Raw genomic sequence first — 17,748 nt, forward strand, 5'->3', positions numbered from 1 at the left:
TTTTATTTTAATTCTAAAGGCAGGAAGGCACTCCCAAGAAACTGAGAGCACTTGAGATGTGCACTACTAGCAGGTGAATGAAGGGACTGAGAAGATAAGGCTTCAGCAGACAAGATCTAGAGATATATTCCACTGCTTCAGTACCCCAGGCAAAAAAATCAAGTGTCCTTTTTCTCTCTGAATACATTCATCAATATTTTATTCTCTTAAGTTTTCAGCTACACACCTCAAACATAATGTCCTTCTGTCCCAAGCTGACTGCAAGTCTGGGATCTAATACCTGCAGTAAGTGCAGATTTTTAATTTAAAAACATTTACTTCTGAAAGTGACAGTCATCTGACAATGAGCACTGCAGGGACACAACAGAGAAAATGCTTTCAACCAAATAAAGATAAGAATGAGGGAAAATAACAAATCACAGCACGCTTCCTGCTGCCCACCCATCCCAAAGGTCTTGGGACCACCTCCACCCCTGGGTCGCTGTGCTGCTTTTTAGTTTTACCTGTGTCACATCTGCTTCAGCCCAGCCAGAGGCACTCAGCCACTGCAGCGCCACGGCCTGCGAGCTCACATAGACCTGCTGAGGAGAACAGAGGAATATGTTAATTAAAAACAGGACAGGCAGATGCTTTGGCCAGACAGAAATTTTGCTCCTGTAATAACAGAGCAGAAAGGATCAGACATTTCACCTAAACTTCCTTACCTGTTTGTAATAAAGCACTGCCTCGCAGGTACTTTCAGTCAGACCTCAGCCTGAAACATTCCTGCTTTCCTTCTGTCAGCTCTTGGGTCTCAGCACCAGGCTAACGAGGTACAATGAACATTCTGGTTAGCTCAGGGTTGCCTTTCTGGCAATAAAGCAACAGAACTGGAATGGCTGGTTGGAAAAAAGCAGCCACCAAAACATCTCAAACAGGCTGTCAGGTACAGAGCATCAACACACAGACTGACCAGGCACAACAGGAAAGGACAGTTTTCTTTTTTTCCTTTTTTTTTTTTTTTTTTTTTCCTTTAAGGGGCAAGGGCATGGAAAAATACAGCACACTAATGAAACAAAATGCAAAAAAATACAAAAAAATAGAAAATAGAAAAAATGTATTTACAAGTGATACATTACTATGATCAGAAAGCACAAAGACAATTGCTGCTATAATACATGCACCGGGTCAGGAAGGAACTACTAAAAACCTGCAAGGGAGCTGTTTGTAAAAAAGAAAAAAAGAAAAAAAAAAAGACACCCTTCCCATCCCTCCCCCCTCAAACAAACAGGGTTAGGTTTCAACGTTTTGCTTCCCTAGTTTGCTACATTGATCAAAACCAAATATCCCCTGACGTCCATGAGTACAGTCGGTACAAATACTACATGTTTTTAAATTGCAGGTTTGGTTTCAGGAGGGGGGAGAAAAACAGCAGCTCATTGTAGATTCATATACAAGAAAGCCAGAGTAAACTGCTCTACATGCTAAAAATTACAGCAAGCCCCTGTCTGCTACATAGCATGATCTTAGCAGGTTTTCCTTTTTATTTATTCATATATATATCTATATGTGTGTGTATATATATATGTATAAAAATCGTGCCCTTTTTCACTGCAACATGACATCTGCGTGGAAATGTAACTTGTTACAACAAATTTTTATATGTATACTGCAAGAAGTCACTCAATGTCTGTGGATTTAATAAGTAACCTCACACCACAGGAAATATTTAATAAATCAAAAAAACAAAAACCAACCAAAAAAAAAAAAACAAACCAAAACAAAAAACCCCAATATTGTGACAGAAAACCTTCTGTCTCAGTTCTTTTCAAAACTGAAGTCCAACAGGAAACTGGTCCCAATGTATCTGAGGGTTCGCTGAAGAAGCTTCAGTTTGCCTAACTGTTTTTTTTCTCTTAGTGTTCACGAGTTTTTGAACGACTTCAAGCCGTTTTCAGTTTCAAGTCTGTCTCTTCCTCTCTCACGTAGGTAACAGTCTGCTACTAATCCATCAGAGCGAGGAAAAGAGGAAAGTGGCTGCAGTTGCACAAAGGGTCCCCAGTTCCACATCCGCGGGGCGATGAGACGGAGCTCCAGAACACCTTAGCTTTTTTCCTTCCCCTCCTTTCAATTCTTTCATACAAGTCCCGTAGTTGGTACCTTCCCAAGTACCTGGCAGCCAGTCCAGCTTCAGGAGATGACAAAGCCACAAGATAAAGTGAAAGGGACCAAGGCAGAAGTTCAGGTCACTGTCTGTTCCATCATACTTCCAGGAAACGGGAGCTGCTGGACTTAGAGTGGAAAGGCTCAGACCACATGCGACGTAGATCGCCCTGGGCAGTGAAACAGCAGCAGGAGACACTTAGAAACTGTAAAGCCTGTTTAGATTTCAGACTTTAAAATACAGGTATAACCATGGCCATATCTGAAAGCTAAACCGTTCTCCACCTGTTTTGCAGATTGTAATTGAGACAGCAAAATACATCCTTCCTTTCCAGCATCAGGCCCAAATGGTTCATTTCTGAGGCAGATCTACCTCAAATATTTATGTGGGTGGAAAATTCTGCCCTTTCTTAGGCTCCATTCTCTAGATTGCTAGATGCATATTTCAAAAATAACCCCAAAACAGTAAAGACAACATTATGTGTAGACCTGCCTCTCCTCTCTCTATTCAGCCTTTGTGCAAACGTTTTCTTTCACGGCCAGCTGGGGGAGGACAAACTCTGTTAGTTAATTAAGGCAGCTCTTAACACTTCTGAGTTTAGTTTCTATTTACTGATACTTCATGTGCATACATTACTTTCAAGTTTAAGCCTCTCAGTTACTCAGTGCTCCTAAGTGAGAATTCCCCACGGGAGCAGCAGGACATCAGTTCTTGGCCACGGCTGTTGGTGAGGAGTGGACACACATCCCCCAATAACTGCTGCCCAGTGCAGGAGCACCGACCTCACTGCCAGCTGAGCCCCGGGCTTCCTGCCAGCAATAATCCTATCTTACCTTTAAATATGCCATGGTGAGGAGCGGCAATAAGGTAAAAGGTACCAAATACAGGAGGGCAGGCTGGGCTGCCCGGTGAATACGAGAGGCTACTGTTGCAGTTAATAGGCCTGTAAGAGAAAGAAGTGACTGAACATCTTTCAACAGCGTATGGATGTTCTATATCTTTTCATTCACAGGTGATTCCTTATCCAACATTGTAAGACAGGCTATGGAAAAATGTATTTATCTGTGCTTTGCCTTCCCTAAATGGTTATAAGTAGTAGTTATTCTATTTTAATATTAGGCTGTGCTGAGCCCCTCACTCCAGTTTTAAACCTGAAAGATTAAGCTAATAATAACACAAACTATAACAAAAAGCAAAGGAGAGGAAACTGAGTGCACCATGCTGAACTGTTTTATGTGCTACTCAGTGCTGGTACTTCTTGAGACCGTCAGTCTGAGGCCCCCAGCCTGAGAAATGAGGGGCTGGGAGGAAGAACTGTTCCACCAGGAATGCTTTTCCTGGAGATGCGCTCAAGAGGAACACGGGGGAAAGTCAGGGCTGGGTGGGTGGGTAGGGAACACAACTGGAAAGAAACGATCTCTCCATTGCATCTGCTAAAGGGCTGAGGAGATCCAGATACACACACACACGTCCTGACCTCAGAGAAAAAACCTGTTAGTGAGGAGAGGGACAACAGCTACTTCAAATCACAGATGGCATTCCAGCTGCAACTATTTACAGTTTTCTGTACATACTAAAATGTTACAGGATCATAAGGGTTAACACCAGAATACAAAAACACTGCAACTATCATCTATTTGTACTCTTTCACAGCGTAGCCCATCTAGAAACTCCCATTTTTTTCTGCCTTACCCACGTATGAGCTGGAGCAGCTTCTGCACTCGTAAAAGCAAGGTACAAGAAGTTCCTCACAGAAAGATGCCAATAATCTCTTTCATCATCAAAATAAAATCCACAGTCTCCCAAAGCCTCTATGCTTTGTTTCATCGTCTTTCAAACCTACTACAATAATCCCACTCTTGCTCACTAAGCAGCTAACCATATTAAACCAATTACTTACCTACAAAATATCCAATAAGTGTGCAGTGAAAGTAAGAAACCTTCTGCATACGTCCAGAGATGTTCCCTGGTCCTGGGGCACCACAGGAATCGCTGTTGGCTTGTTTTTTGTAGTTATCGTAGCGCAGGACGAAGCAGAGCAGAAGACCTGGCATCACAATATCTCCAATCCCCAGCATAGAGAAGTGGCTGCCCGTGGAACTGCAGAGCAATTGAAACTGGGTTGGCACCCATACACGAGGTAACAAGCTCCAGACCCCTCCACTTTGTTTCTAAGCTTCATTTTGCACATGCCCTTCTTATAGTGGCAAACGTTTATGTAGTAGAACCTATTACATAAATACCAGCCACTAAAGACTTTCCTTAGTGACTTTGTCACCATTTCAGCTCAGTTTTAAATGTTCTCATTTAGACACAGTTGCTCCAAAGCAGGTATTCCTACTTGCAGGATTTAAGCTGCTTTGCTGGAAGTCAATCAGGGAAACAGATCCATCAGCTCAGTACTTCAATCACCTCTCTCCCATCCAACAGTGGGAGCTGGGTACCAGCTGAAAGTTTTACCACCCATTTGATTCACACTGATAAACACTGTGCCTTCATTCCAGTGTACATAAATCTCCTCTAACGTAAAACAATAAATCAGTTTATGGCCTTTTCAGATCCTTGGCTTCATTCAGACACAACGCATATTAAACTGTAATTTTGTTGGATTCCCAGCAAAGAGCCAACTGCTAAGCAGATTAAAAACTGAAATTTGCCATTATCGTAAGCACGAGATCTTTTTCTGAAAACAATGCCAAATAAGTTTATTGCAGAATAAACTAAACTATTTTCTTGTTACCAGTGCAGATAATCACCCCCTAATCTCTGCTATTTCAGCACTCCAGCATTGAAAGAAGAACAGAATAACAATAAGCCAACGGACTGCACGGCTTCCGAAGCGCTCGTAGGCTTATGTGCAGCTGGTTTAAAACCCTAATCAAGGAACTCCTGCAGTTAAAAGATGTGGAATAATCTCCCTCCAACACAGCACTTCTCCCAGTAGGTCTTCATTGCCCATCGCAGTCTCTAACTCCTCCTGCAGTTATGCAGTACTTCTGACTACTCTAATTTTAGAATAAACCTAAGCTCTTTTTGGTTTTAGGCAGGAATTCATAAACACGTAGCTACAGCAGAAGTTATTAAACTGCAGAACTCACATCAAAAAGTGTATCCTGTTCTGAACAGGCCAGGACCTAACTTAGGATCGTTTCTGCGTGCATGAGACAGCAAATAGGAAGCACCAAATCCTTAAAACTCTGCTACAGACACTGCTATCACAAAGATGGATTGATTGAAGGACACCAAGCAGGTGTTTTCCATTAGAATTAGCAGAAGATAGAATTAGTGCTAATATAGTGCTGAGGGAAACTTTTCTTCTATAGCACCTTAAAAGAATTGCTGATTTTACCTTGGAAATACAAGTTTACCAGGCAGTGACAGACGGGGAACATCTCTGCCCACGTTTGGTCCCAGGTGAAGTTTCCGGGATAAAACGTCGAGGGGATTATCAGCAGGTTGTGTGGCCACTTTCACCATCACATTGCTGTTAAAGATGTATGCAGAAAAAAAGACCTACGGAGCAAGAAAATCCTCAGAAATGACAAACTGTAATTATATAGAAACTTAAAGCAGCTCTTCGTCCCCCTTCTTTTTGCTTCATCTATTCAACAGAAGATTGTTTCCATTTCCACACACATATGTTGTAGATATGGTAACAAAATGCAGAATGTTTTTTAGAAAAAGTGTTGTTCTTTGGGTTTATTTTACACTCTTTTAGTTTTTTACACGATTACTCCTCAAGAATAACTGGAATACACTTTCTGATATCAAGATACTGACCAACAGGTACTACAATATCTGGACAACGAGCACCAGGAAGAGGATGGCACTAAGGCACCCAACATAAGAAAGCTTGAAAGCAGAGAAGAGGTAAGCACAGTGCTCAGCCTGGGTGATGCAACACTGATTTCTAATAGGCTCCCACACTACAGCTCACACACAGAAAGACTGACTCACTGCCAGAGCTGTCAGCAAGGGCCTCCCCAAGTCAGTGCCTGCTGCTATGCAAAGGTAGAACTAAATGCTTTCAGTATTACCAAATATATTGTCAGGTTTCTTGCAAAAGTGCTGTAAGATTTTATGCCAGCTTTACTGTCTATAAATCACTTTGCATTCCTGTTCTGAGGATTCCACTGCTAGTCTTAAGTTGGCATGCAGCACCGTGCAAGTGTGGATAAGGCTTTACATTCATTTGGAACTGCTTGTTCTGATCTGCAGCCAAGCCTTCAAAACTGAAGGTCTCATTTTTTCTTAGAATCTGCCAAAACTGAGGTATTCTAATGATGTTTCTGCTTTTGTTAACTAATTAGGGAGGAAATTATGATGTATTCCACTGAAGGCTTTAAGTTTTCAGAAGAGAGCAATGTAGCTCAGCTTCATACTAGCACGTTTCGTGTGAAGACAGCACAAGGCCAATTACAAATCCAAACAATAAGAACAGTTTAAGCAGAACAAAACAAAGCACTTACCCAAAAGACATCATAAATTAGTAACCCAGAGAGCAGCAAGCAGGAAACCTTCAGGCTCGGCAGCCGGACAAAGGCTATCATTGCAACACACAGGCCCATAGCCAGAGCTACAAAATGCAAGTACACAATTAGTGCATTAAAAATAAAAACAAACCCCGAACCAAACAAGTAACAACAAAAAAAGAAACCAACACTCCCCTCCTCAAAAGAAAAAAAACACTCAGAAGAAGCTCCTGTTCGCACCTGAGCAGCACTGCATGCACTGGATGGATTTCTAATATTTCCAGACACTGAAGTTCTCACAAGTCGAGAGAAGACAAAATACATTCAAGAGGAACACATCCATGTCCCCATAGAAACAGAAATACCACTCCACTTCCACTGTCCACCACACGCAGAGGTTCTCACGATCAGAGTCCTAGAGCCCATCTCCCCCACAAAACACAGGCTATCCACTTACACACAACATCATCATCAGTTTTCAACCCTCTGTGCCCCCAATGGGAAACAACTCCCAAAATCAATGCTGACATCACACAGTACGACCAAGAAGCACTCAAAAATCTTCTACTTGAACAAGACTGTGCAAGGCTGCCCAAACATCAGCTGTGAGCTCCCACTGTTTAGAAGTACAGGGATTTCCCAGTAACAAACAGCTGTGTGAAAGCCTGCTCATCAGTGGGAAAACAGGGCAAGCCCTCTCCCAAAGGTGAGCTTTCAGACACACCAGCAAACTGATGCTGCAAGCTCAGAGTTGTCAATTCTGTTCCAGGAGAAGATTAAGGATGTGCAATGCAAAATTAAACCTGAGACGTGACACGCATGTCTAGAAAGGGGAGGTGGGGGGAACCCTTCCTCTGCAGTCACAAATCCAATCCCCTACGTATTTTGTCAGCATAAGCTCACCAGCATGACAACTTGATCAGGCCACAGTTCACAAGTTAACATTCTAATTCTCACACTATCATTGCAGAATAGCAAAAATCCATTACGCTTGCATTTCATCCAGAAGATACGGAGTTCTTCCATCAAAGCACTACAGACAATTTAGTACAGATTCGAGAGACAAAGCCCTGGAGCAGCTCCCAGCACAGCTGCACGCAATGCCTGCGCCCACCTCGACATCTCCATGTAACCCTCAGCAACACGGCTGCCACTTTTAATGAAGTGATGTGATTACCGAGATTAAAAAAAAAAAAAGTGTCCTAAATCATGCCACATTATTGCAACTTATTATAGAACATAAATTACTGATGTTTAAAGAATTTGACACAGCAAAGCAGGGAGCAAAAGAAGTGTGTTCAGTAATTCAGTACAGCCTTCAGTTACAGACTTCCTCTGAAGAAGAGCAAACACAAAGGAACAGGCTGTCTTAAATCAAAGAGATTTCTCCAAAGCCAATGCTAATAATAGCTCAGGCTGGCCTATGTTTAGGAGAGGATTTCCACGTTATAATTAACTAGAAGTGGAAATATTTTAACCAATGTGAAGTTTTAGCTATTGTTCACACAGCCAGTTCCTGCACTGTGGAAATTCACACAGGCACCCATGGGACACATCTTCATTGTACCGAGGGTGTTTAAAAGGGGGTAGAAAAGAAGAATGGAAAGATGGATGGCTAGACAGAGAGGCAGATGGAGGGACAGGCAATGTTGGACAGATAGATGGAAGAAGGATGGAGGACAGATGGGACACAGAGCATCAGACAGACGGACAGAAAGGCAGATGGCAATGGATGGAGTGTCAGATGGAAAGACAGACTGATGGAGTGATGGACAGGCAGACATACAGGCAGTGCTGGAGAACAGACAGGAGGACGCATGGACAGGATGATGGAGTGCTGGATGGACAGAAAGACGGACGGTCAAACTGAATATCAGATGGACAGAGACGGCCTGTTTGTCCTTCTGTCTGTCTATGCACCCTTTCATGCATGTGTCCATCTGTTTGTCCTTCCATCTGTCTGCCTGTCTCTGCCCTTGTCTGTCCAGTCTGCCCTTCTGCAAATGTCCATCAGTCCCTCCAACCGCCTTCCAAATCCACCTTTCCATCCCTCTGCCAGAGGGACTGACTGACAGGAAGATGGATGGACGGACTGAAGGATGGGCACTGACAGACAGAGGGACAGATGGAAAGATGGTCAGTTTGTCTTTCCGTCTGTCCCTCTGTCTGCCAATCCATTCAACCTTTCTGTCAGTCTTTCTGTCTCTCTGGCCATCTGACTGTCTTTCTGTCCATGAGACCTTTAGTCTTCCCATCCATCCATCGGCCCATCAGTCTGACTGTCAGAAGGACAAACAGACAGACAACGAGACAGACAGACGGACCAACACACAGACCGAAAGCCGTGCCAACAGCAGCTCAGCTGGAAGTGCTGAGCTGACAGCATTACCTGAAAGAGTCACCGTTCAGTCAACTGAAGGGACTGACTTCCACGGCCCAGCAAGCCACCTCTTACAGAATAAGGATATTCTGAGGAATATTCTGAAGACTACGATTAATCCTGCACATGTGATTAAATCTCAGGCTTGCAGATGTATATTTTTTTTTTAGCTCTACTGAACTACTGCAACCAGAACAGATGAAATCTGCGCTGCAATTTCTGTTCTGCAGATCATTACGTAAACAAGCAGGACTTAAGCTTCACCCATAAGCTATCAGTTGACCTTTGAAACAGGTGCTGAAGCTGTGACCTAATTACACACCTACAGAACTCTCAAAGTGTATTTACAAAGCAGAAATAAACACCATGTAGCAGTTCCTGTCTGGTTGCTGCAATAGCTCAGATCCATAGCACTTCCCAGGGTACCCAGGACTGTTCAGTTCACTCCACTGCTGCCAAAGGATACGGCATAGATCTACAGATACCACTTCCATTTCCTATCTCCACACACTTCCTCTGTTTAGGAAAGCTTTTAAAAGACAGCCTTCTCATCCTATCCTGTAATGAATCCCTAGACTTAGGAACAATCCAACCAACTACCAGGGGATGAGGGAATTCCATTCAAGCAGTGAAGGCAGAAACTGCTGCACCTCGATTTTGTAGATAACAGAAAAAGCCACGAGTATTTCCCTTTTCACTCAGCTCTAAAATACTCAGAAAGAAAGATTCAATTGCACAGCAAGGCATGCCTTGCTCCTCCCTGCAGCCAGAGGTGCAGGCAATATAAGGCACAGTCACATCTGCTTCATTTCTGCTGACAGAGGACCAGAAGGCTTTAAACAAACTAAGGGAGGCTAACCTACATAGTACAACCTCTGTAATATAAAAGACATAAAATACTCCAAAGCTAAATGGCATCAACACAATTCACTGCATCATAAATAACCACAAAGAAATAAAACCCAGGAAGCGCTCAGTGCCCACAGATCAGAGCTCTGCAGGTGAACTGCCTCAATGCCTGCTATTTCAGAGTGCACACAGAAATGACTGCTCTGAGTAAATGCCTCTGTCAACTTCTCTGTACAGACAAATCTCTTCAGACTGTGTCCAAATTCACACTTGAAACTACATTTAACTATGCATGCGATCAAGAATCACCCTTCATTCCTTGATGGGCCACTGCATAAAACAAAACAAACATCACCTGCATTCTTCCACATAGTATCAGTGTTTTACAAGGCATTCCCTAGCAGGCAACAGGTGAAGTTTCAGTGGCAGCAGTGAGCATGACTGACACATAACACCCATATACAGAATTCACAGCCAAGGTGCCAGCACTCAGTTGCTATTATCTCATTTAGGAGCAACTAGAAAGCTGGTGGCACATATGTATTTTATTGAAAGATGCAATTTCAAGGGTAGGTAATGCTGTTCCAGCTGTTTTTCCTCAAGCAATCACCACCTCAGGATGTCACTTCATGAGATGTCCTGAGCCAACTCAGCGTCTGACACTGCTGAGAGGCAGCAGCTCTGCCCCTGGCTGCCCCCTTCATCCCCCTGCTGTCACATCCACTCGATCCTCTCAGATCCCATCATGCTGCCACTTACCTTTTGCCAAATCTAGTGCATACCTGACTGCACAATAATCCGATTCATCCCACTGCAGCAGCAGAAAAATAGCCCAGCATAAAAAGAGCACGCTACCATTCTAGTGAGCTGAATCAGTTCACCACGTGACTAAATGAGTGCCAGAGCTAGCACAAGAGGTTTGGAAGGCAGAGGGGAGGAGGAAAGCTCTTCATGGGAACAGTAAGCTGTGAATTTGGTTCAACCAGGATAGAAAAAGGGGGAAAAAAATAAAGAACGTAGCAAAAAAATCACACTTCCATCCACAGTTTCAGCTGTACGCCTGCAGCTCCACCCATCCCAGCCAGCACCATCACAGACAACGAGCTGCTGCCTCACTACAAAGTCTTTGATCGTCTGAAGCAAAGCCCAACACAGCTCACAGCAGAAATGAACCAGACTGTTATGATCATGTTATGATTCATGAGCAACCACCATCTCCACACACCTTTACCCAAAGCTGGCAGTTCACCCTGCTCCACACAGGTGCAGGAAGCCTTTCATGGGTGTTCTGGTGCTTCCTGGGAAGCTTTCACAAACCAGAAAAACAGGAGTCCCCATCATTACCCCAGCATGCTTCTGACAGAGCTTGTTTTCAGGGAGTCTACCACCCAAATATTACAATTCAGCAGGACATTAATGACAGCAAATGTCGCCAGCCATCCCCAGGTGTCAGAACAGCCACAGACTGCCAATTGAATCCCTTTGTTCACATACTCACCATCCATGAGGAGCCAGTGGCCAGTTAGGACCCAGATGAGCACAAGCATCACAGACAGTGAAAAGGAAAGCAACTCAGCAGCAGTGAAACGCCCGCAGCAGCCAAAGGAAATCCTAGGAACAACACACAAACATCAGCTGCAGGGCTTCGTGTTTCCATTTACACAACAGAAAATGGATGCTACTGGAACAAAGCTCAACCATTGGTGAAGGCTGCCAAGAACAACTGAGGAGAAGTTCTTTTGCCACAAGTAGGTACCAGAACAGCAGCAAAATACACTTTCCTAACATTCAAGTGACGTGTGATGCCTGAACTATAATGATGGAGTAAGACCTGTAAATCCTGGCAGCCTTTTGAAATGGTTCACATGGATGCCATTTCCTAGTACCATCTGGAAGTGCTTTTTGCAGCACGAGCCCGAGTCACAAGAAAAGCAGCAAACATCTGACTTCAAAACGTGACATGAACCGTTGTCATTTTCACTAGTGGAACTACAGTCTGCAAACAAGCCAGCACTAACATCCTCAGTTCAACATTAAAACCCAACACCAATTCTGAAACTGAATTCTCAGCAAAAATAAACCAAACTTCTTAAAAGCCACTGTTGGGAAATCCATTCCCCTGCAATGGTTTTGTGTTTCCCAGCCTGGCGTGACTGGCAGGAGCGGTGCTCCCCAGTGCTGGAGTGGAAGCACAGTGTTTGCACAGAAGAAGTATGCACGAACTTGAGCCCCAAGGTTAACGCTTGTAACCAAAGACTCTGCTAAAGAATTCATATAAAAATAAATAGCATACAGGAAGAGGAGTAAAACATTTTTCAAGTCCTTACTTGTTTTGAGGCGAACAAGGCCGTGTTAAGTACTGGCACATCGGGAGCAAAAGGAAAGCAAAAGCTATTGTTGCAAGGACTAGAAAGGAAGAAAAGGTAAAATTAGTACATCCAGACCTCATTTCTGCAGCACACAAAGTAGCTTCTCCAATCTGAAAAAGCTCTTGCAACAATGTTCTATTATGATACACAGTATTACTAAAGCAGCAGCAGTTAAAGACTCCAAGGTTTTTCTTCTATTAATTCCAAATTTCAATTACAATACAAACTCTTAAAAGAATCGAATGCTCCTATCTCCAAACCTAAAAGGAAAAAATACACGTTAACAAAAATCACCAAAGCTGTTCATCATCATGTAGGCAATAAAAAGTTTCCGAGTCTTCCAGGAGTCAACAAAAAGGAAAGATCTTACTACAAACCGTGGGGCCCTTAACATTTTAGCATACAGCACACACAGCTCAGCACAACAAAGGAGTTCTTTGGTTTTTCAACTCAGTCACTTTTTTCTCCTTTCACAACCATTTGTTCATTACTCAATCACAGTACAACTGAAAAATAGGTAAAATACAAATTGCCTTAAGCTCCTGAGAACAGGAAAAAATGGTAAAACGACAGAAATCACCAAACACAACATTTCCACAAATATTTTCTGTTTTTATGAAGCCTATTTTTCCCACCCACACATTAGTAAAAAAAAAATAAACTTCAGTAACTGCTGGCATTTCTAACCATTCTTCCCTTCCAGCTTTTTGCTTTTTAATAACAGCATGGGTTTTGTATTAAGGCTCTTTAAAAGGCAGAAGAGTGAGGGCTTGGAGAAGTGCCCGGCAGCAGCACTGACACTGCAGCCAGAACTGATGGAGCACGGACAGCAAATGCAAACTGAAGGAACGAGCGTCCACTCATTCCTTAGAAGTTCTGCTGGTTGTCATTGCTTTTTTAGAATGTTTTTTTTTCTTTCCTAAGCCATGAGTGAGAGCAGGAATCAAACATCTTTAGCACACAGCTGAAGCCAACTGGAGAAAAATCACCCTGGTCACACTGCATCTTTCCACCCCTCAACTCTGCCCCGTCTGGCTAGAAGAAATAAATACATAACCAAATAAATTGACACCAAATAAAAAGGTGTCTGTTGGCAAACAGCACCACAGAAACTCACAGTTCCATTCGCATTTCAGATAGGAGGGAAAAAAAAAACAGAATGGGCAGAGAAAGAACACAGAGTGCAAGACCTCTGCACTCAGGTACCTCAGATGCTTTTCAGAGGTGCCTGGGAAAAGTTCCCCACCAGGGGATCCCACACCTCCTGTCCTGCCTTCCACCACCACTGCTACCCTGAAGCTGGGGTCCCTCAGAAGGAGATCAGATGTAATACCACCAACACACATCTGCCCACAAGGAGCCACTCTCAGCCTTGCTCCTTGGTGCCCAGCTGGATGTTTCTCCTTCCCCTCAGCCTCAATACCTACTGTAGGATCGGGACACCTTGGCCTAACCCCCCCCAGCAGGCACTGTGCCACCCCCAGCTCTGCCTGCTCCCAGCCCAGCACTGCAGTGGGGCCTTCCCTGCATCCTGACCCTTCCCTGAACAGCCAGTGTTCGAGGCAGAAAGATTTAAGAGCAGTTTTAGAAACCAGATACCAGCCATAATTTGAAAACACACCCACGCCAGCCTCTGAACTTTCCACAAAGGGAGATGCATTTGAGCTGGAGACCCGGCCGTGGCCTGCTCCCTGCCAAGTGCCTCCAACAGAGCTGCTGGGCTCTGTGCTGAATGACACTCCCTGATGTGAGGCCACAACAGTATCATAAACCAAGAGCAGAGATACCCCAGGGCACCAATCCAGAGACTCAGTACTCTTAAACCTGGAACAAGCCCTGGCTGGAACAGTGCAGCCTGACTACACACCACAAGCCTCACAAATAGTCACAAATGTCAGGGTCATTCTAGAAATACACAGATCAATAAGACTGACTTTAATGGTTTTCTTTTGTCATAAAGCTTCCCTTATCACTAACATCTATCTTGTGCAGTAATTTATACAAAGTAATGATCTACTCTGGATAGAAAGAATCCACGTGACAGCAGCCACAGCTGCACCAAGCGCCCAGCAGTGTGGCACCAGCAGCACAGACTGCAGCACCAGCACTCATCTGGAGAGCAGGATTTGGCCTTTGCCCACCAACACCAGCACTGCTGAGGAGGCTGGAGGGGAGGTGGACATCAGGAGGGAAAAGCACGCACTGCAAATCGGTGAAGTGGGAGAAGATGAGAGGTACTGAAGGGGTTAAAAGTCTTCCCAGACTCAGTGCATGAAGTGAGGACAATTTTTTAAAGCTTGTGCACATTTGGGGCAGTAAGGAGGACCTTGTTTCCCTGAATAGCAGCTCTTGGCCTCTTGGAAATCTGCAGGAAGATCAAAAGGCCAAGACTTTCCAAAAATCAGAGTCCTGGTATTTACTTAAATAGCCAAATATAAATAATAATAAATAGGATCAGAGGAGTTGCAATTTATTTGCAATCATCTCATTTCTGTCCTAAGGCCAAGCAGTGCAAGAGTAACACTGACAATTAAAAAGACTTCAAACTATGAAAATCAGTATAAGAGCAAACAAAACTGAACTAGGGAAAGAAGTTTGAGTATGGTCTCCAGGGCCTCCTTCTATACTATGAACTGATACCAAATTATGGTCTGATCCTACAAAGCAGCTGAAGTAAGAAATACCACGTACAGTTCTAAGCTCTGATTTTTAACATGGGAACTATTTACTTAAAATGACACATCCAGCACCTTTCAAAACTCCAGCCATTTATAGGTCAGTAAGTTTAAGGGTTGGAGACTCATGATCCTTGAGGTCCCTTCCAACCCTGGCAATTCTGTGATTCTGTTTAACAAATCTTGGAGAGCAGTTCTCAAACATTTGCCATTCATTGCTACAGAGAGTGAAAACACAATCATGAAACCAATTCATTTTTTGAAAATGCATGTTGACACGCCTTATAATTTTCACATATAATGCAAAACAACATCAATGTTTTATCTTCTATTCCAATGATTAAAAAGAGAAGAAAACGCAGTCACCTGCTGTGCAGATTGTGAAGACAACTTGAACTGAGTCGAAGAAGAAGAACATAACAAGGAGGGACACAGACGCTCCGATGGGCAGGAACAGCGCCTGCGTGGAGTCGATGGTTTGAATACCTGCAGGAGAAAGAAGCTGACACTTAATGTGGGCTCCTTCATACCAGACACACTCCTGAAGCCTGTCCTGACCGACAGACACCACTCTGGGTTTAAACACTGTGCTTCGTGTCAGTGCTGGTGCCATAGAAATTCACTCTGTACTGCAGCTCTGAAATGACACAGCTTTGGCAGGGAGTGTGGGCACCAGCAGGACTGCTCTGTTGTAACTCAAGAACTGAAAGCTGAAAGCAAGCTCATGTTTTGTTGTTTTTTTTTCTTCTGTTGCCACAGACAGAATGAATAAGAAGTTAAAAATTGACATTAACTCGTGATTATGAATCTCACATGTATGCACAAACCTATACACAAACACACACACAAGTATACATGCACACAAATTGCATGTGTGTGTCAAAGTGTGTGTATTTTTTCCAGTAGATTGGCATAGTAATGGGTTGCTTACAGAACTCACAGTTACCAGCATATTTAGGGATGTCAAAAAACCCTCATGGAAATGAAAAAAACACAAATTTCTGTCAAGAGTATGTTGTAATTTTTATAAAGAAAAGCAGAACCACGATCACAGACATCGCATTGCTTACACTGCACGAACCCTCGGTACTTCTGTTACTGAGCAGTGACAAAAGGCTAAAGCACAACACAGACAGCCCAGTGATGACAGCACCGAGACAGAAAGTCCTGTGTCCTAATCTGTGGCTTACATCTAGTTCCTCCTGCCTTGAGAAATGAAATTTATTTACGTGCTCTTCCATTTCCCAAGGAAAAATACAGAAGTGACATATGACAAACTGCCCTGGCATATGGGAATTAGTGTGTGCAGTGTTAAATGTCAAAGTTCTTCCTTTCAGTTCTGATCAGTTTGATGGCTAGTCCCCTTGCTGCGCTCACTCCCCAGCCCTGTACTTCCCAGATACCCAGCAGTTCACTGCTGAACCACCTCCATGCTGGAACTGTGCTGCCAATGGTTAAAAAAACCCCAATGCCACAAAAACACATCCCCCTTGTTATTATGTATTCATTTCAAGCTGTATTTCTTGTCTGAAACAAAGCCACCTCAGCATCCAGACATCTGTGCACAGGGCTCACTTGTCCCAAACCCATGTTTCCCACTTGCTGAAACTTCATTCCAAAGTCTGTTCTCAGAGTATGGCCACGTATGTTATTGTAAATTACACTCAGGTGTGAATTTACAGCACGTTGTGTACAACACATTCCACTCCAATTGTTCACATATACATTTTTGCTTGCAAAACAGTGTATCTCTGATGGCCAAGCTGCCTGGAATCTACTCATCCAGTAACAGAGGGGACAGCCACTGCATCGGAGCTGACAGGTTAATCTCCACTCTGAAAGGGCTGTGTGTACACATCCTTTGTTGTCCATTTTACATGAGCCACCCAAAGCCATGTGAAAGCTATACTTCAGTATCTGTGTTGATAAAGCTGAATCATCCCTATAGACTCATTAGCATAGCATGAGATTAAACCTCTAATTGTCTGCAGACAGGCCAACGTGTCCTGTCACTGTGATAAACACAAGACAAAGAGAAATTAATTACACTGCCTTCCATAACTGTATTTTAGATATAAAAAGAAAAGCAGTTTCCATATCCAGCAGGACCTGACAAATTGCACAGCATGAAGTTTCTATGCGTTATGGAAACATGACACTGATGGCTTAAATTCAGCTTCCGTGGACACAAGCTGAGTTGATGGCATGTGCTCCATTACATCAGGTGGAGCTGCAAAGCACAAGCTGACACACATGGCTGGGTGAAACAAAAGACGACGTAACACACTGAAGTGATGAAAGAAAGATAAGGAGTAAAGCTGACCCTTACTGTTATTGGTGCTGTTGCCATTAAAAGACCCAGCCGTGCTGCTGTTGTCCTTCTCTTTGTCTTGATTCTCAAAGTCCATGTTGAGAGACCTGCAGGAAAGAAAAGCAAACTTAGCAGGTGAATTTCAAACTCCCATCTGGGTTTGTTGACTGTGGTCTCATTACCACCCCACTACTACAGCACCTTCCCCACGAGAAAGCCCTGATTTGTTTTTTAAGAGCTGGTTATTAAAAAAACAGCCCACCATACACACCAAGAATTACACACACAAAGCCTGTGGTTACAGCGAGGCACCCAACCACACTTGGTCCTGTACTGACACTGCCACTGCACTGGCAACTGTTAACAACAAACCACAGCACAGATATTATCTGTGTTACCTGGAAACTCAGAATGTGACAGAAACACAACAGAAGGTTCAATTCTCTTATGTTTCAGAACTCTGAAGTTCTCATTTAGTGTCTCATGGTTCAAATCTAAGCAGTGGGGTTCACCTTCAACATCGCATTATTTCCTTCCTCTCACTTCTAA

The 17,748-nt window shown here is 43.5% G+C and overlaps 1 protein-coding gene across 3 annotated transcripts in view; it reads right to left on the reverse strand.

The window, feature by feature from the left end:
* Positions 1–1,079: 1,079 nt before the first annotated feature.
* The window catches only part of SPPL3 (signal peptide peptidase like 3), a 46,640-nt gene continuing 29,971 nt past the window's right edge, over positions 1,080–17,748 (reverse strand). For 2 of the 3 annotated variants that reach the window (XM_031592255.2, XM_090152661.1), the window contains exons 3-11: positions 17,212–17,306; positions 15,255–15,374; positions 12,172–12,250; positions 11,343–11,455; positions 6,613–6,719; positions 5,493–5,656; positions 4,044–4,243; positions 2,977–3,086; positions 1,080–2,312 (exon numbers count right to left, since the gene is read on the reverse strand). In XM_031592255.2, coding sequence (XP_031448115.1) covers positions 2,241–2,312; positions 2,977–3,086; positions 4,044–4,243; positions 5,493–5,656; positions 6,613–6,719; positions 11,343–11,455; positions 12,172–12,250; positions 15,255–15,374; positions 17,212–17,306 — 1,060 coding nt within the window. In that variant the 3' untranslated portion in view covers positions 1,080–2,240. The remainder of the gene's footprint in view (positions 2,313–2,976; positions 3,087–4,043; positions 4,244–5,492; positions 5,657–6,612; positions 6,720–11,342; positions 11,456–12,171; positions 12,251–15,254; positions 15,375–17,211; positions 17,307–17,748) is intronic. The other variant, XM_031592254.2, reaches the window with a different exon arrangement.

This window comes from Phasianus colchicus, chromosome 18 (genome assembly GCF_987193195.1).
Source record: "Phasianus colchicus chromosome 18, bPhaCol1.hap1.1, whole genome shotgun sequence".
Lineage (NCBI taxonomy): Eukaryota > Metazoa > Chordata > Aves > Galliformes > Phasianidae > Phasianus > Phasianus colchicus.